At 38.4% G+C, this 20,565-nt stretch overlaps 1 protein-coding gene across 2 annotated transcripts in view; it reads right to left on the bottom strand.

The window, feature by feature from the left end:
• Positions 1–1,835: 1,835 nt before the first annotated feature.
• The window catches only part of VWDE (von Willebrand factor D and EGF domains), a 44,729-nt gene continuing 25,999 nt past the window's right edge, over positions 1,836–20,565 (bottom strand). For both annotated transcript variants that reach the window (XM_055806724.1, XM_055806723.1), the window contains 17 exons: positions 20,131–20,235; positions 19,656–19,770; positions 15,775–16,025; positions 15,438–15,657; positions 14,758–14,895; positions 14,098–14,160; positions 11,899–12,579; positions 11,476–11,571; positions 11,282–11,377; positions 10,660–10,755; positions 8,412–8,507; positions 7,992–8,087; positions 7,460–7,555; positions 7,265–7,360; positions 5,899–5,994; positions 5,246–5,349; positions 1,836–3,720 (listed from right to left, as the gene is read on the bottom strand). In XM_055806724.1, coding sequence (XP_055662699.1) covers positions 3,700–3,720; positions 5,246–5,349; positions 5,899–5,994; positions 7,265–7,360; positions 7,460–7,555; positions 7,992–8,087; positions 8,412–8,507; positions 10,660–10,755; positions 11,282–11,377; positions 11,476–11,571; positions 11,899–12,579; positions 14,098–14,160; positions 14,758–14,895; positions 15,438–15,657; positions 15,775–16,025; positions 19,656–19,770; positions 20,131–20,235 — 2,466 coding nt within the window. In that variant the 3' untranslated portion in view covers positions 1,836–3,699. The remainder of the gene's footprint in view (positions 3,721–5,245; positions 5,350–5,898; positions 5,995–7,264; positions 7,361–7,459; positions 7,556–7,991; positions 8,088–8,411; positions 8,508–10,659; positions 10,756–11,281; positions 11,378–11,475; positions 11,572–11,898; positions 12,580–14,097; positions 14,161–14,757; positions 14,896–15,437; positions 15,658–15,774; positions 16,026–19,655; positions 19,771–20,130; positions 20,236–20,565) is intronic.

The raw sequence follows: 20,565 nt of genomic DNA, 5'->3' as shown, positions 1-20,565 counted from the left end.
AATACTGCTTGAATGTGGCACCATCTACTGGCTACAGGGTTTTTTGTTGGGGTTTCTTGTTTTTAAGAAATACCATTTAAATCTCTGCAATATTATAAGTGAGTTTAAAAGTGCATTTTCTAGTAGTTATTTTAAAATAGAACAGTCTCAGAATGTGTTACTAATGACAATCCAGTTCCCCAAATTACTGCTTGAACAGTTCCACATATATTTACTAAAAGATCTGTCAGTATTCCTTGTCCTTTGTGTTTCCCACTTACTGGAGGATTGAATGTACCAGTTATAGCTTGCAATTTCTGGAGCTGCCTTCCTGTGACAAGCTAGTTAAAGGTCAAGAAAAACACTACGGAACAGGTTACCTCCCTTATTTGTTAGAGCTAACTCTGATCTTCACTAAAAACAACTGGAAAAATTGTAGGTGTCGCGCACTGGTTGTGTGTTTGATATTCCATCTTTTTAGAGCATGTGTGGAAAGGTGAGGAGTGTTTCTTCTTTTTAATTTACCTATATGCACATTTTATCATTTATATTTTCTCTTCAGTTACTTGGTTTATCTGTAAAATATCCTGTATTAGCTAAAGTGAGCTGTGGGTGGAAGCTGAGTTAAATGACCTGACATTGTCATACGATACCTTTATACAAGAGAAACAACGCAAACATCTTTAGCCATTAGTAACACTTTCTAACCGCTACATTTGGTTTTATATACGTACCCAGGTGCTGTCTTATAGAGAATTGAAACTTTGGATTGTCCCATTTGGGCAAGTAATGGAACGGATATAGCTAATTTGTCGAGTAGCTTAAGCTTTTATACAGATTTACTTTAGGGCTTGCACTGATTCTTCTTCGTGGGTTTGCTTTTGGTAGATGGAAATGTTAACCTGCTTTCTATTATCAGCTATGAGAATATATAATTAACTTCTGTAAAAAAAAAAGCCTTGCACAGGAGGCCCACTGTTTTGTTGTGTGGTGTTTTCTTTTTTTAAATCACAGCTAATGTGGATGTAAATGTAGGAAACTGAATCCTTGCAAAAATCTGTGGCATCTTCTGCGATAGGAGTCCTTCCTTCTGAAAACATTCAACTGTGTTTCAGAGAGCTTTTTGAGATCATGGGCAAACATCAGTCTGCACTTGGGAGGATTTCTGCTGGCCTGCAGAACAGCTTTAGTGCAAGCAGGTAATAAATGGATGATGTACATACATACCTTCCAGGACTGTTTAGTATTTCAAGAAATCATGCAAGAAAATTCAGTGAGGATACCTGTATCCTGTATAACATGCTAAGAATCACTGTAAGATCTTCAGTTTGGCACAAGTTGCCCTTTGTTCCATCAGAGTGGAACCATGGCAACTCCTGCAGTATGCAACCCTTCCCCCCCTTCCAAATCCCCTCACTCTTTTGGCCCTAATTTCAGATTGCAATTTGAGAATAGCTTCCTTAACCTGTGTGCACAAGCCTCTATGCTTCTACTATATGCTTCTGCCTCTAGTTAAACTGAGCGATTTTACTGCATTGTTGCAATGTGCTTTCTAATTACAGTGAACTGTTTCATGTGTATGATGGACAATCTAGTAACAAAATAGTTTCACCTGATCACATAATTACTGGGCAGTTCTGAAGTACCTGCCTGTGTTTATGCGTGTGCTAGTAATTTTTCTGCTTCACCTGTTTGCTGAAAAATAGCACAGCTTAGAGCATTTTTAACTACTGTAGCAGAACTGTGGCAATGCCTTTGTTTGCAAAACTTCTGTTTGGAAAATATAAAAGAAACGATTTCTGCCTTTATAGCCACTGAAAGTAAATGGGAAACAACGATTAAAAAAAACCCCTTTATTCAGCCTGAAATCCTAGAAAGGCACATGTATATTGATTCAATTTTGTGAATGGAGGGTTGCACAAACTCATTAACCAAAGTACTATTAACAGTGTTCCTGGCAGATGTCACCTCTCCTCTGGCACAATACCTCTGTAACTGACAAGCGGAAGGGGGGTTACAACAGTCTGAGATTCAGATACCGGGGTGTTTGCACTTTAAAGCCATTTTCAGAACCTTCTGTATTCAAAACATCATCCTGAGGCATCCATTCCAATAGCTAGTCAGGTTTTGTTCACAGAGATCTTTTCAGAGTTGTGAGAAAGGAAACTGTTCCAAGTGGAATAGGTTTTAAATAACAGCCTTATCTTCTGGGAACTGTTCTATCAGCCACTTTGATACTTGATTGAAAGAAACTATAGAAACACGGAAACTTAAAATGCAAGCAGAAAATTGAAAACATTTTTTACAGTTTTTAAATCCATCATTCTGGAATGATGCTGAGCTCTCAAAATGCCAGCTAACTTGGCAAAATAGCTTAAAAGGGCTATCAAAAGGTGAGGCAGAATATAGGCACAGAGCTGCTAGCAGCTATGATTTGGCAATCAGCATCCCCACAGTGGCAGCAAATGGTAAAATGAGCTCTGTTTTCTTCCCATTTGGAATCAGTGTATGCAAATTGAATATTGCTCAGGAGAACAGAAAGTCATGACGTTTATTTTTGGTTTTAAAAAAACCAAAACAAAATAGTAAACTTCAATGGGTTAGCTAAAGAGACATTTCTATCTATTACCAGAGCTCAGCTGGTTGCAGCAGGAACTGAAATGTCTTTTGCAGCTCTAGGGGAAGAAGATGGTGGTGCTCTGTAGGAAATTTCAGAAAAACTGGAATTTTATTTGTTCAAAAACTATCTGGCAGCTGGTATGTGCTAACAGTTCACTGGAGCAATAGGTAACAGAAAAAAACTCCTATGACACTTCTACAAATACTTTCTGATTTGATATATACAGATGGCATGATGTACAGCAAATTCCTCCTCTTATTAGTTCCTATTTTAAGATTCAGCACGGTTAAAAGCATTTCTAAATTTCTCTAAGAGACTCAGGGACAAAATGTCCTCATATTACTGAATGCCATATCAGAAGAGGGGCATAAAAGTCTTACAGACACAGGAATCGTTCAGTAGCTGGTGACTCAGCTAAGTGAGCGTAAGTAATGGGGAACTCTGAACAGGGGAGTCGGTATCTGGCTCCAGGCTACTACGGTTTGCCATGGATAAACCTGAATTATTCTGCACCTGGGTGACCGTTAACAGGACGTGCGACCTTGCCTCCGTTGGTAGTAGCCAAGCCTTGGTTTAGGTTCCCCTCCTTCCTCACTCATAACTTGTCATTAGAACAGACCGATGCAAAGACAAAGAAGAAAAAAAGTTCTGCTTTTTCTTCTGTATGCAGCCAATGTTTAAATGTTTAAAAACAGAAGGTACTATTCACAAATGCTGCCTTCTCTCCTAGCCACTTGGCAGCTATTACAGTCTTGTTCCCACAAAGGAAATCTCATAGTCCAGCTGACTACATCAACAAACTGCAGAATTCTGAGTTTGCATCATTCATCAAATCTCTGAGCTCCGTGAAGTACCAGAAGCTGTGGGGCTTGTGCATGAGGTAGCAAAAAATTACAAAAATATACATACATTTTAATGACTACAAGACTGTAGTTTTGAAGCCCATCAAAATTCATGGCTGTAATACACATCTTTTAAAATAATGCTTCTGGATATTCCTTTCATTTAAATAAACTCTGTAATTGCCTTCAACCCTTCTGCGATTTTCAAGTCTCATACGTCCATGCAGCACTGCAGATTAATTGATACACTTCTCTTCTTCAACCATGATGCCTTTGTACCTTGGAGGAAAAAAAAAATATGTAAAAACAGACTTTAATGATGCAGCCTGTTTTTATGATAAAGTTTAAGAAACAATTTTATTGAATCTCTGCTTTCCTGATATGCAGAAACACAGTATTAAGTTGAGCTTGTACATATAGCTTGTTTATTTAAGAAAATGAGCCATTTTGTTCAGTGTATGATACACCACTGCCTAACTGATCAACAATATATTTTCTAGATTAAAAATACAGTAATACTTTTGTGGGATATTTTGTAAACATTTGAATAAAATAATTTCCTTTCTTTAGACTGCATTTTGGAAATCCATATTGCAAACATTATAGTCCTACCATCACAGGATATGTAGTTTTATATTTTCAAAATGTGTATGAGATTTATTATTTCAATTTCTTAAACATACTGCTCTATCTCTAGCAAGTTATCTGCTCTCTGACCACAAATAGTATCAGCATTGTATATAGGACTTGCTAAACTAGAAAAAAGATCGGAACTCCGAGCACTTTTCAACTATTGCTGTCTTCCCTGGTTTTGACCCATTTCTCACTAAAAATGCCTGCACGTCTAGCAGTCACATTATAGGTTTTACATTATACATAACGTGGCAAAGTACTAAAAAGAAAGGAAAGATGAGATGGACAGAATACACTAGTTTGGCTGCAGCAGGAGACCAAATAACTAAATTGTTTTTAAAAGAAAGCACAGCACAGGTGTAAACAGTGGCGTGTAATTGAAGACGAATGTAAAGGAACAGCACCACCATGCAGTACTAAAATCAGCTAGGCTACACCCCAACTCCACCAAAGAAATTCTGCTGGCACAAGAAAAGCGTCTAAATATGTTGACATTAAAAGATGAGAAACATCACAGATGATGCGAGAAGAGCAGAATGCTTTCTACCTCAGCCATCACAAAAAAGTTAGTTGCAATGAAATGTTGAATTAGATCACTTCAGTGAGTGACCGCCAGCACTCAAGCAAAGGAATACAGCAGATTACTGACAAAACAGAGAAATGGCCAGCATTCACTATAATGCAAAAAAGCAAAGCTACTCCCAAAGTTAAACTTGGGGATACAGAACGTTTGTATGCAACAGGGATGAACTGAATGACAACTGTAGTTAGTTGAAAAAAATCAGGGCTTGGCTCAATGCAAGCTAAAAAAGTCAGCAGTGGGATACGCTTCCCTAAAATGGGTCCAGATGCTGGAGAACAGTGGATGTTATGAAAAGTATAGTTATTAACTCCTGCTGCTGCTACTTAGGGAACAGCAAGAGAATAATGAGCTTAATCTGAAACAAAGGAAATTTACATTAGGTGTTGAGAACAATTCTATAAGTATCACAGCCTGTAAATTGCTAGAATAGCTCTTAGGAATTTTATGAATTTTCCCACGCTGAAGGCTGAAATGAAGAAATTGGACAAACGCATTTGGTTATTTCATGCTGCTTCATTGGACAAGAGTGGACTAGATAATGAGTCCCAAATCGCTGTATCTGTGATGGTGTCTTGACTTTACGTGTACCTGAATTTTCTTCCCACAGAGGACTCCAGTATAACCAGGACGACAAGAGCATATGTTAGGCGATACACACTTGCCTCCAAACAGGCACTTCTGGTTGCACACCGCTAAAACAAGAAAGGAACAATGCGGCTTTATTCATGAGAACAACCTGGTGAAGGAAAAGTGGCTATCTCTATATACTTCTTCTTGCTTATAAGAGCTGAGAACTTGTTAGGTATTTTCGCAGGGCAACAGCCCTCTGTCTAAGGGGACTTCAGTCACGTGGAACCAATGCTGTTCTTACGCCTATCCCATCCCTCTTTGACGTGGTTTTAACAGGGGAACATGCCGAGGGCATGAATGAGACTGAGCAAGGGACAGGAGCGAGGTGGTTTTTAACTCACTGTACTATTTCGAGCTACTGCTATGGCCTCTCAGGACTTTTGCAGCAACATGTGGTGCTACAGCAAGCCACTGCACATGGCCGTGGGCCCAGACTACTCTTGTATTCTGCAGGGCTTCAGGACAGGCAGAACAATCCCTGCTCTTTTATCCTGCTTTTGACGTAGATTTAGGTTAAAATACAACCAAGTATAGGACTTCTAGGCATTATGCACGGCTGAAGCATTCTTAACTGTGCTGAAGCAAGAGGTTTCAGGTCACATCATTCTTACGTGTTTGGCACTGGATTCCTTCCCACTGCGGAGGACAATGGCACGTACTTGGTCCAATACACTCCCCACCATTCTTACATTCCTGCAGACAGATTGCTGCACAAACGTCATTACCAAGTTTGGTTATATCCCAAGGGATTACTTTTACTTAGTATTTACATTTCAGGATGCCCATGAGAGGCTGAGTGCTTTCCATACACGGGTCACATCATTTTCACTGAAAATCCATCTAAGATCAACAGGGTATTAAAGAAGAGAGGCAACTAGAAACAAAAAACCCTACAGCCAACACAGATCTGATGCACTGCAGATTGCTACAGAAGCCTGAAACACTGAAATAAGTCAGCACCACTAAATAGCTCCGCTAAAATCTTTTTTTTTTTTCCAAATTTACCTTTCTAAAACCCATACCTTAGTGAGAGAACTTTTGTCTGTCATGCAACTTAACACATGGTAAATCAACTCATGAGTATTTAATCCAAAGTTAATTTCTATGACCCACTTTTCTGCACATTTCTCCCTGCTTATTAAGCCATAATCTAAATCGCTATTATTTCTCATTGGTTAACTGACTATGATAATGAAATCTCTCTTCAACAGTGTCCAAAAATATCTCACCCTGTCAATATGGGTGATTTTTTTTTCAATAAAACTTTCCAATAATTACAGAAACTAATACAGAGAAAATTGTTTTTCCTCTGTGCCATTAGAGAGCTGATTTGCCATATCAGTATCTGAGCCTCGGGTGGGTACTATGACAGACACTAACACTTTGTCTATTGGATTTCTACCACCCATCCTCATGCTGATTTTCATGCAGACTGTGCTTTCATCCATGCTGCCACATTTTATTTATGTACCATCAATATCTTCATTAAGATAGTGTGACCCACAGCTGTGCTACCATCAGTCCTATCTCTACCTTTCCTAAAGAGCTTGTGCACATTGCATCTTCTAGTCCGATCATTTCCCACTCTTTCCAGTTTTCCAGTCCTTCACTGTACTTCTTTTTCTATTATATCTGCTTTTATGTCCTACAGCACAAATTGAAACTTTTTCACTTCATTGACTCAGCTCTTTGCAGAAATAGATGTTTCTTATTTAGACAAGAATTAAGAAAGAAACAAGTACTATTTGCTACACAAGAATTTAAAATATTTTGGCCTCATTATTTAGTCTAAGAAATGCATGGTATTAGTTCTCCATCCTGAATTTTGCTGCCAAGTTATAGACCATTATTTTTTAAATGTGTGTATATTCTTGAGGTTTTTGGCACTAATGTCGTATTACTTGTGTGGACAGAGTTGTTGTTTACTCACGTTTTACTTCTAAGGTATGGTTCTCCTGTTAACTACAAGATACTTACGAGTGTTACATCTTTTTCCTCTCCATCCTGAAGGACAAGAGCAAACATTTGGCCCTACGCACCTTCCTCCATTCATGCACCTTGGCTCACAGATACCTTAAAATCAAAAACATCTGCTATTTAATACATTTAACTGATTACAGAATAATTTATTGCTTACTTTCTGATGCTAGAGGGATTTTAACACTGGCTTACTTTTTTCACATCTTCTGCCTGTGTACCCATCACGACAAGCGCAGACATTATTTCTCATGCAATGACCACCATTCTTACATGGGGGGCTGCAGACAGCTAAAAGATACAAACAGGAGGAAAAGGCTGTAGTTTGCATTCTGTTTGACTTAGCAATATACTCAGAGGAAACGAGTGCAACACTAAAATTCTGACAGCTTATATACACATTCAGCACTATCAGGCCTTTCTCATAAAAATCATTGGTGCCTGCATCAATAGTAAAAGACAAAATCAGCTAAAAAGGGGTCAAGGTTAGCAACTGTATGTGTACACAAGTATCCAGGCTACACAGTATACAATGTAAGTGGCTGAACACTGCTCAAACGTTGAATGGAAGACAAGCCAAATTTTGAGTCTCCCTTCTCCTTGGACTCTCTGTTTTGCACCACTTCTCAGGTACATGACTTGATTGTGAATTTTGTGGCTTAAGATAACAATGTTTTCTCACAGATTTCCTCATAATGGCAGCTGGGGTGGGAAGAAAAAAAATTACCATTCTGACACTGGGCACCAAAGAATCCATGTGGACAGAGGCAAACATCTGGCTTAGTGCAGGAACCACCATTGAGACACACAGGGTCACACATTGCTGCAGAAACAGAGTCAGGAACAGTGGGAAGAATGACATCCAAATAAAGTCTGTAAAATACATGCTTCTGTTGTGAGGACAGGAAAACACCTAAGATAACTGTGGCTAAACCGCACCATTCACATAAAATCTCTACCCAGAATTTTAGGATCAGTATTAGACTTCCTAGAGGGGCTGCTGGCAGAAGAACCAACATGCGGAGACAAAAGGGAGGGCAGGGGCAGCCACACATTGCTGTTGCCTGAGCCATGTGATTCCAAATTTCAAACTACGGAAGGTCCTACGGACACTCTCCCAGGAACATGGAAGTTGCCAGAGTGTTACCTGTACTGCATGTAGGTCCATACCACCCAGGTTTACACTGGCAGATGTCTGGAGTAAGACACTCACCACCATTTTCACAGTGTCTGTTGCAAACCACTACCAACCAAGAAGTTGGGCAAAAACAAAGGGGGAGGAGAGAGAGAGAAAGAGATACATTACAAATTATGCTCCATCCATTTTTCAGTTCTTTCCCAAATATTAACACTGGAAATAACACACAATTCCATTAGTTGAAGAGGAAATGCTGAATCCAGTCTCAAAGCCATAAAAAGCTAGCACCAGGCTACACAGGTAAATAAAATGTCTTTCCATGTAATTATCCATGGTCAGCGTTAAAAATCTAGAAAATTTCAAATAAATTCTTAAAAAACATGGGAATTTCAATACTAAGAGACAAATGAACTATGTTACATAATGGATTTGATGGGCTCCAAGCAAGTTCACTTAAGTGTCCTCCATCACTTCAGCAAGTGCAGCTGCATGCATAAAGTTACAAGTGACATGAGACTAACAAAGATACTAAAATATCATGGCTGTGGAAAACCATGAATCACTTCTTCAGGCCAACATCTCAACCTCTTTAGCATTGCTCAACAAAGAGTAGAATTTATTTTTTTTTGTGTGTCACAATTGAACAAGAAAAACTGAGAACGAAGAGTCCTGGGATTTGAGGAGGAGACAAAGACTTTCTCAATTTGGGGTCAATAATGCAGTGGCATATTCAGATGAATGATATATAAACAGCATGTCTAAATTTGATCCCTCTGAATAATAAAAATTACCAGTATGAAACCTACACAAAATTTGGAGTTGCCAAATTGCAGCGTATAGAATTCAATATGTAAAAGACAATTTATGCGAGACTAATTCCAAATTTTCAGCTATGATCACTCCAAATTTTCAGCTATGATCACTCCAAATTTTCAGCTATGATCACTCCAAATTTTCAGCTATGATCACTCCAAATTTTCAGCTATGATCACTCCAAATTTTCAGCTATGATCACTCCAAATTTTCAGCTATGATCACTCCAAATTTTCAGCTATGATCACTCCAAATTTTCAGCTATGATCACTCCAAATTTTCAGCTATGATCACTCCAAATTTTCAGCTATGATCACTCCAAATTTTCAGCTATGATCACTCCAAATTTTCAGCTATGATCACTCCAAATTTTCAGCTATGATCACTCCAAATTTTCAGCTATGATCACTCCAAATTTTCAGCTATGATCACTCCAAATTTTCAGCTATGATCACTCCAAATTTTCAGCTATGATCACTCCAAATTTTCAGCTATGATCACTCCAAATTTTCAGCTATGATCACTCCAAATTTTCAGCTATGATCACTCCAAATTTTCAGCTATGATCACTCCAAATTTTCAGCTATGATCACTCCAAATTTTCAGCTATGATCACTCCAAATTTTCAGCTATGATCACTCCAAATTTTCAGCTATGATCACTCCAAATTTTCAGCTATGATCACTCCAAATTTTCAGCTATGATCACTCCAAATTTTCAGCTATGATCACTCCAAATTTTCAGCTATGATCACTCCAAATTTTCAGCTATGATCACTCCAAATTTTCAGCTATGATCACTCCAAATTTTCAGCTATGATCACTCCAAATTTTCAGCTATGATCACTCCAAATTTTCAGCTATGATCACTCCAAATTTTCAGCTATGATCACTCCAAATTTTCAGCTATGATCACTCCAAATTTTCAGCTATGATCACTCCAAATTTTCAGCTATGATCACTCCAAATTTTCAGCTATGATCACTCCAAATTTTCCAATTTTCATGCCAGGTTAAAAAAAAAAAACCAAAACCAAACCCATAACATGGTTCTGATTTCAGTTTCCCTGTACCTCAGTTTTTTCTGACCTGTCATTCGCTGATACAAACTTCTGAATGTACCCCAGCGTTTAAAAAGCCGTAAGGACATAGTAAATATCTGTGTTTGCCCTGAAGGTAGTATCACATGTGCGATGTTTCCACATTCAGGAACCATCAATAATAAACTATTTGCAATTTTTACAGTATGTCATGTTTTCAGAATTACGTGCAAATATTATCTAACTAATCTTCAAACAGGCCAAGTATGGAAGCCTTCAAAGAACAGTATTATGTCATTTGCTATCACTGGAGAGAGTGCATCAAAAATTTAAACCATAATTTGCCTTCCTGCTCCTGAAGAACAGGACAAACGTTCTGTATTCTTCCCTTATAATTTTTGCTTACTTGTATCACATCTTGGTCCCACAAAACCATATGGACAGGTGCAGAGATTTCTGGCCAAGCACGTGCCTCCATTTTGACAGGGTGGTTTACAATGTGCTGCAGATATAGAATTATGTTGTTCAAGAAATCACCTCTAAAAAGATGCATGGATTGGTTATGCTTTAGAAAAAGGGAAATATTAATAACTGACAGTGAACAAAGAACTGGAAATAAAATAAGATGTATGCAATGGTTTTTGACAAGAATAAGTAACAGGAACTTAATTCCAACAGAGTACACAGAGTCTCAACAGTGGTGGTCACCCTGATGAAAAGAAATCTGAGACAATTTCCAGACAGGAATTCCCACTCTCTGAGACTGTTTTGCTTAGAGCCATCTACATTCACTGGTGAACTCCTCTACTTACTGTGAAAGCTAAATTTAGGAATACCCAATCACAAGCAACACTTACAGAGTGTATCAAAAAAAGTAGGGTATATACTAACATGCTACTCAAAGAGTTCTGTTAAAGTAGTAACAGTAAAATCAAAACACCTCTTTGCTGTCAGAATGAACTGTCATGGAAGTTATTTACAGCATCCTTTGGGTTTTTATGGATGCGAAAGTGAAAAATACTGTTTACCTTCCTCACAAGTGGAGCCACTGTATCCTGGTAGACATTCACAGACATTGGGCTTAATGCACTTCCCATGGTTTTTGCAATCAGGCCTGCATAGAGCTGTGCAAAAAATCAACAGTGTCTTCAAATCATTAATCTTCAAATCATTAATTTGTGCATACGAGTTACCACAGGCTAAACCGAAATGCCATACTCACCAGCCTCACAGTTATAACCAGCATAACCAGGTTTGCATTTGCAAATATTAGGTGCCACACACTCCATGTTTTTGCCACATGTTTGTCTACATCTTGCTGAAGGGCAATGAAGAAAACAAAGAAGGGAGGAAGGAAAATCAAAGTGGCATTTCAGCACAACTGTGTCTTGCCTAACATAATAGATGGATCACATAGAACCCATTAGGTCCCTGCCCATAAGTGGGGAGCCCGAGACACATCAGAAAAAATATTAAGTGCATCCGTAACTAAAAGCCTGTAGACCATGCCACTATTAACAACAAAAATAAGAAAATTCAATACTCTATGCATTTCACCGATCACGCAGTGACAGTGTACTTTCAGGTTACAAAGATTTCACAAGATTCTTTTCTGCAAAGCATTTAGTGCAGTTATTTGTAATACCTCTGCAAGTGAAGCCATCTCCGTAATAACCATAAGGACAATGACCACACTTGATGCTTCCATCCTGACTTGACTCACAAGGTACACCAGGAAAACAGGGTAAATCAGTACAGGTTACTGCTTTAGGAATCACCATTTTACTCAGTTCTTCAGGAAGCATTTTTGGTGCGACAGTAACTTCAACAAGGACAAAAGGTAAAGGACTTGTTTTATGCTTGGCTAATTGATGCTGAACCCTGTGAGCATTTCCACCTTTGAATACTTTCCTTGGCAAAGAAAGCCCTTTCCTTGTATTTTTTCTGCTGCCAGCAGAAGTCTTCCTGCTGGTCTCAAAATAACTGGATGCCACAACTTGTGCCCTTGTTTTCTTCTCAGGTGGTACAGCATGGCTCCTTGAAGATGCAGTCACCACAGCATGTACTGAAGAACTCTCTTCTGTGTTAGCAAGGTGACCACTGATGGTGCTGAGAGCATGGGCAATGTTTGCAGTAACAACATGCTGTACAGAAGCACTTCCCTGAGAATAAGGTGACTTCCAAGCAGTGACTGTTTTTACCATGGAGACTGGTAGAGTGCTGCCACTGACCATTTCTGTAGAACTAAATCTCTCGGGGACATCTGTAGAACTTGGAATATAGCCTGAGATGCTTAAAAACTTCTCAATGGATGATTGCTGAAAACCTACAGCATGTTAGAAAGAAAGGGGGGGAAAAGTACAGGAATATTTTGACTTATTCTTCCTTCTGAGGGTGGGGAATGTCTTCTGAACAGAAAAACATACAGCCCATTCATTCTGCGCTTCAGGAAGTCTCTCCATGTGCTACATCATCATGTATGTACGCAGTAGAATCTAACTCCTAACTGGCAGAACTGAAGATCAAGGTATTCTGGCTACATTCTTTCCCACCCTCACCATGGCTATTTTTTGGCTGGAAGATAAGGACAAAGCACCATATATATGAGGTGGACAGCAGAGAATTTCCCTTACTGGGTCAATAAACAGCTTTACTGTCAGAGCAAATTACCAGCTCTATATACTGCTTCCAACTAGGTAACTGAAACAGAGCTTAAAGAAAAGATACTGCTTATGGTTCATCTGTTTAAGGGCTAGTAATAAGCCTAGAGTCTAAGAAGCAGATATTTAATCACATGCGCATACTTATACTTACTGATGCACCATGGACAGTATTTTAGGTGAATAATCCATCACCTTGCAGCAAAAGTATTACCATGTTTTACCTCCAAACTTTTTTATTGACTTTCTTAAAGTGTCTGCATGGGCTTTGTTAGTGGGGTGTTTTATAAACAGGGACTGACTCAAGCCTCCTTGTTGTAAGGAGTGCAAAATGAACGAAAAGTTCATCATAGTCTGCCCAGGAAAGCAGGTGGTCTGGTAGGTTGTGGAAAGGAGTATGGCATTGTAATCCTAGAATAGCAAAATGCCATATATGGGCTTTTAGCATTATGGGGCAGAGGAGGAATGAAACTGGAGGAGATTATCCAACCTATCTTAAGCTCTGTCCCTAACCCTGTGTAGAACAGTACTAGAAAACAGTGTACAAAAGGTTAAACTTCACTGAATCTTATTAAAAAAAGCTGTCTCCCATTGCTGAAAAGCAAACTGTTTTGCAGCTCATGAAGAATTATCCAGCACTTGGTAGCTGAGAGAGAGCGTTTTCCTCCTCCCCCACTAATAACTCAGAGATAAAGGGAAAAGACACATGAGAATTTCCTGCAAATCAAGCCCCAGCAGGCACAGAGCTGGAAATGCCAGCAACACTGTTTACAGAGTTTTGGAATTAAGACATTCACTTGCCATATCCTTCACCTTTCCTTTGAGTTAAAGTAGTAAAATGGCATTCAACATAATGCCATAAACTTTTGCTTACCTCATATAACAGATGTCCCTATCCCCATGTTACCTATTTTGTGTCAGTGGTTAGTCACAAAAACAAAAGGCAACAATAAGATTGCCATATACCACACTGTCAATAAAATGACTTGACTGACCTAAGGGATTTGTTGATATCAACATTTCAGTCTCATTTTTCAGATCAGAATACAATCGCAGTAATGAATTAAATTAAGTCACACTGAAAAATTAAAGTGAATAACATAAAACTGACTAGAACCTTTATTTGCCAGCTATATTCTTATCAGTATGTGAATCAGAAATTCCATTTTCTTCAGAAAAATCACCTTTATTCCCTCCAATTTCTCCTGTGGAATCCTTTCTTTCAACATTGGTGTTTTCAAAGCTTTCTAAAAACAAAAGATATGAAGGCACATTAGTAGTTACTTTTGTTTCTATTGCAAATAAATTACAGAGTTAAAGTTTTAGTACATTAAAATAGCTAAAAATTCAGAAAGCAGATAAAGAGTAAAAATTGTTTCTTAGAAGTTTTCAATAGAGTATTTTTAAAACACAAGTTATTCAGTAATTGCATTGTAAATAATTGTTTGGGCACCTTATTTGTTTGGCAAGTGCTTTGACTTGGGTAAATAGTTCTATGTTAAGCAATGTAACAGAAAAATATTTTGTCAATAATTGCTCATATTATGAAAATAATGCAGAGAAAAAAATACATTTCATTGTCTTTTACTTAGATAGTAAAGAATTGGGGTATTTTTTAATAGTCACCTCAAAAAATGTTTTACAACTACATGACCCTATGCAGTCTGATGTTATCATCCGCTGAGATTCTGTCCCAGCCATCAACAGCCACAGACACAGTCCTGTTTTGCTGTCTACTGAAAAAAGTTCTAAGTTACTGTTAGAAACATGAAGCACAACCAAAGATACTTTATCTGCCATGACAATAAGATAATACCATTCTTCTGAAAAAGAAACCATTTTACCGTAACATGACTTCCCATCTCCTTGAAGATTATTTGGGCATGGACCACAATAGTAAGAACCAAAAGTATTGAAGCAAAATACTCCAGGGAAGCAAGGATTGGATACACATTCATCTACATCATCTTGACAATTTTTACCTGCATTGAAATATGCCGGTTTTTTAATGATATTGTGTCACTAGACTTTGACAGTGTGTTTATAAAAAATAAAAGCAGAATGTGGAAAAAAAAAGGGGCATCTATCAAATTCAAGAAAGTATTTCAGTACATATAATAAGTACAGCTGACCAGGTTTGCTATTCACATTTTTTCATCTTTTACCAAGTATTTACTTTTTGCGGAATATGGAGAAGATGGGCTATGGGGACTACATGTTTATCTGCAGGCATAGGAGGAATCACACTGTAAATAAACTCATTACTCATCTTATGTTTCACCATGTTGCTGAGTTTACCTCTGCAGAGGAAAACAATGGAAATTTGCTTTCATAATATAAACCACCATTGTATTCATACAAGAAAAATCTTGAAATATATAACTATCATGAGACCATGAAAATTTCCTCATGCTCTAATAGTAAGCTATTTACAGTCAAAATTAAAAAAAAAATGCAGACATAAAATTAGAAACTCCTATTTTTCACTAAACATAATAAATATCTAAATTAACTAGCAATTTACCTTGAAGTTCAGGTGGACATTCACAGTAATAGCTGTTTATTCCATCCACACATCTGCCAGTACCGCAATGGTTAAGTTTACAGTCATCAGTATTCACTTGACAGAGATCACCTTCAAATCCAGCCACACACACACAAAGATATCTTCCACTTCCAGGTGGGAAATTAATGTTTGTCACACATGAGCCATTATTTAGGCAATCACATGATTTTACGCTGACCTACAAGACATGCCCAATAAGACAGTTTTCTTTTTTTAATGAACTAGCAATGAGTTTTGTAATTACATATCTTAAACATCTTACTAGTAGGTGTCATCTTACTGTAATATTCATTACCTCTATTTCTACCTTAGTCTTTGCATTGCAGTCATCTGTCAAAGAAAATGTTAATTTATGGAGATTCATTGATGTAGCTTTCCACAAAAGGAGACCCGATGGGGAAAGACTGGCACCTTCTGGACCAGAATCCAATGTGAAATGAATAGCAGAGCCCTCTGGATCTGAAGCCAAAAACTGATACACAAAATCTTCTCCATAAAAAGTCTGTAGCGCACCCTGGAAAGTTTCAAGCACTGGAGGCTGGTTGTCTGTAACAAAGGAGATATTTTCCTCTTTAAAGCAAAAGTTGCAATATACTTATAAAAATTAAAAGGAGCATATCCTTCTATTAAGGAAGTCACATGTAATTATTTCTCTTAAATTCTAATGTCATTTGAAGGGCACAGGAAAAACACTAGATATTTTCATTATAACTGTTAACAACATAACCAAGAAATTATTAATGCTATGCAAGAGCTTGTAAAGATGCAGTGCATCTATACATACAAAGAGCTCAGAATTTATCAAATTTAACCACTATACTTTAACTATGTAGAGACAGTTTGCAGATGAAAGTACAGGAAGCCATAAAACTCGGAACTGATTGCTGTTTCCTTTAACAAATTATCAGGCATTGCTAAGCAATACTTGGGAATGGGCTGCAGTGACTATCTCTGCAAAACCGAGCGTGAGGTGACAGAATAAGTTATTCACTCATTGTTCCTAGGAAGGGTTTTAACCACACAACAACTGGTAAGTCTTAAGTCTATCCTGCACTGTTGAGCTCTAACCTATTGGCAGGAGTAACTAGATTTCTAGAGACACGGGGTGAAGAGAAACAAACAAAACCCCAGCACCAGTCCAAGTTCTGTGAAAGAGAGAAGCAGAAGCCCTGGGGAGAGTGTAGATTTTGAAGTTGGTACATAGGAAGGTGATGAAGATTGCTAAGTTTTGAATTGCAGTGAACTGACCACTCCAAGCAGGAACCCACTACTGTGTCATGAAGGGAGAAGAAGCTGATATCAGTGTCTCAGCAGTTAGATTGTGACACCCTGTTTGTAATGTCATCCCCTCCAGAAAAGAGGTTTTGCTCCCTGGTTTTGGAGAACTGCCTCTGGCTTACATTCTTCTCTCACTTCTGACTTTGGCAATTTTGAATTCCAGTCTGTGGCTGTAACATGGAAATCCCTCGATTCCCTGACTGCTGGATGAATTTTATTTCGTTCAGGTTTCGGCTTTTTGGAATATGTATAGCTACCTTGGCCTTCAGCACACATCTGAACCAGGAGAAGATTCAGCAAGACAGGCACCAGAAGTCCCACTCATACAGGACTTCCTAATCCAGGCAGTTTTGCCAGCACATTCACCCATGGGAACAGTGATGCAACACTTGTACTTGAGATGTTATGGACTTCAGTTGATAGGGCAGACTGGATGGCTACTAGTAAAGCCCCAAGAGATGTCCCATTTGGTCAAGGGACCAATATGATTTGTATATCCAAAGACTAAGATCTGAGCTAAAAGAACTATGACTTCTAGGCTAGAACTTTGTACTATGGAGAAGGAAAATTAAGGACCTAGATGTGGGTCTTCTTTTCATAATGTGGTTTCTGAGTGGACTGGAGTATAACAGCCTTGGATATACTTTCAAGTATTTGTTTAGGCCGTGTATCTTTGAATCATGGAACCATTTAGGCTGGAAAAGACCCTTAAGATCATCTAGTCCAACTGTAAAACTAACACTGCCAAGCCCACTGATAACCCATGTCCCTAAGTGCCATATCTACACGTCTTTTAAAGACCTCAAGGGATGGTGGCTCAAGCACTTTCCTGGGCAGCCTGTTCCAATGCTTGACAACCCCTTCCATGAGGATTTTTTTCCTAATATCCAATCTAAACCTCCTCACTACAATCTCCTTTCAGGTAGTTGCAGAGAGCAATGAGGTCTTCCCTCAGCCTCCTCTTCCCCAGGCTAAAGAACCCCAGTTCCCTCAGCCACCCAAAGCAGAGATCCTTTGTGCTCTGGAATCTCCACTGCTTCCCATTTCAGCTACCAACTGCCAAAATACCTTTGGTAGTTCACGGTTTGCTTGTTTTTTTAAAGCATTCTGGCATCCAGCACACAAACAGCTGAACTATTGCCCAGCAGCAAGACAGAGAAGATCCTACATTAATGGATGCATTAGGCAACTGAAGCAATACCGACAGGAGTCTGTGGGGTCTGAGACCTGGCCAGGGCCAAGATTGCCCTGCTAACAGAAAGCTGAGGAGCTAGCATCAACAACTCTGCTGTTCCTGAAGCACAAGTAAGATGCATAAAATACACCCTTCTTCCATAGCACATCAAACCAGACTTCAGCAGCAGAGGCAGCAGCAGCAAAGGCAGCAGCAGCAAGCCTGGGTTTCAGTGGCTGCAGCAGAGGCAGAAGGGCTATAGATGTCTTGCTGCTCTCAATAACCCTGGTGTCTTTTCTCCTTTACTTCTAGGTAATCACTTAGTTTGCCTATTCTTACAGCTGGCCTTCAGGAAGTTTTAGATCAACAAAACTGTCCTAGGCAAGGGGAGCCAAAATGGCAGCTTTTATTATACTACATGATCAAGAAAGACTCTTTCACTTACCCAAGACCACATTAAATAAAAGTTCCAAATATAACAATGGAGATTGAACATGATTTCTCCTTAATAAAAGGGGTACCTTGGAGAAGGATGGAGAAAAACTGAGAAGAGCTTCCTCCTACAGGCATTACTTTCAGGTAAGAAAGCAGGAAAGGAATTTACAAGAACACCAGTCTGTGTGTTTGGCTCTCAGAAGTTTTAGAAGAATAAAATCATCTATAACCACCAAAACTAGTTTTCGGCTAATTGAAGTTGTAAATTCACCCACACAACATCCATCCATCTCTCACACTGCTGCCCCAATGCTAGGCCAGAAGCAATATGCTCTGCAGGAGGTTTGTACAGCTGACCGGTTTCTGCAATACAGAGCCAAATTAGCAGAGTCTCTTTTGCAGGCTCTCCTTATCCTTACCCTTCATTCAAAAATGTATTTTTATATTCCAGTCCTCTCAATCTCAGAGAAGTCTGACCAAACCTAGCAGGCTGCAGTATTAGAGATCAGGCAGTAACTGCCTAAGCTGCATTTCCTTAGAAAGCAGTAATAAAAAGTTTGAGAAGCGCAGCACAGTCTAAGGCTAAGAAGCTTAAAGTATTGCCTACCACTCAGCCTAACAAGTCCAGACCCTTCCCAGCTGAACAACAAATACCACCAATAAAGGATAAAAAAAGGACAAGCTTTGTATCATAAAACATCTGAGCAGATCCCCGAAACTGACAGTTTCTGCATCCATGTGAATAAAATGTGACCAAACCCCTTCAACTCCTTTTTTATTCCATCGACGGAATAAATATTAGGTATAATAAACAAATATTGAGTAGCTAATAAGTACGACAAGCCATTTAATTCATTGTGTGTTTTCCTCCTATTTGGTATCAAGAGTAATTTGTTGGAAAATATCTTTTATTCCTTAATGCTGAAGACAAACATTTGTGGATGTAGCTGTGCAAAATATCAAAAGACTTCAAAGTGCCAATTAGGCTGAGAGTTGTTAATTTTTAGTTATTTGTAATGGCTACTGTGGTGGGGCAGGGCAAGAAAAAAAAAAGAGCACCCCAGCCTGACTTTTACATGTGTGGTCTGGAAAACAAAATAACATTTTCAAAAATAGGAGAAATATCAGATGAAATCCAAGATCAAATTACAAACTAAAGTAGTGAGTACTAGGCCTTAAATGAAACAGTTAAACTTAAAACTTCACTATTTCCAACAGTTTGAAAACTTAGCAGATTTTCAACTTCTTGCTGTTAAAAAACAAACAAACAAACAAAACTTAGAACTTACTTTCAACAACTGACCAAGTTAACTTTGATATGTCAGGTCTGCAGAGTAAGCAAGGGCTGGTTGGATTTGTGTCACCTTCACCATAACAGAGTCCATCTATGTTGCATGTTTTCTCCTTTTAGAGAAATGACAATGTCATTAATTAATTTTTGGTTATCAAACAGTAAATATGGATGACTTTGTAAAGTATCAAATAAAATTCTGCACTTCCACTAAACAACTAAGGTTGTTTTTAAATCTAAACAATGACAGCATGTTTGGTTTGATGTGGTAATTATATGAAGTGCTTTTGGTTTGATTTTTTAAATTAAAATTGCCTCATCCCAGCTTCTCTTTCTGTGCTTATAATTCCTGTGCATGACAAGTCCCTGTAAGAAAAAAGAACAGGGTACACCCTGCTGATTTTTCTGGATTTTTGTCTGCCTGAAAATATAAATATATTCATAATGAACATAGAGAGTAATGAAATACATACCTTTAATATACATAACCCAGATTCTTGTGGTTCACATGTCTGACAGGCTCCATCATATAAAATCATTGTTTTAGAGTTGCTATAAATGATTCCGTCATTAGAAATCTGCAGGATGTACAGTAAAAATGGATTAACACATCCAGGTATCAACATATCACCAGTGTGGACTTCAACTCATTGACAGACACCTGCATTTAGCTGTTTAAACTCCCGTAATAGCCATCAGAAGTCTAGTCAATCCTGCCAATAAGTCTAGGCAAATACTTGGCTAGCCACATGTAGGTGTCTATTTCACAGTAAATTGAATACTGTGTAGGGTCTATTGACCTTATTGACTCAGTCTGTATGACAGCTCACATGTCTACCTCACACAGGGATTCGTACATGTAGACTGGGCTCAATCTGCCCATAAATGTGTCTAATGTCATTTGAAAT

Source organism: Falco peregrinus, chromosome 5, assembly GCF_023634155.1.
Source record: "Falco peregrinus isolate bFalPer1 chromosome 5, bFalPer1.pri, whole genome shotgun sequence".
NCBI lineage: Eukaryota > Metazoa > Chordata > Aves > Falconiformes > Falconidae > Falco > Falco peregrinus.
This window is presented reverse-complemented; position numbering and strand designations above follow the sequence as displayed.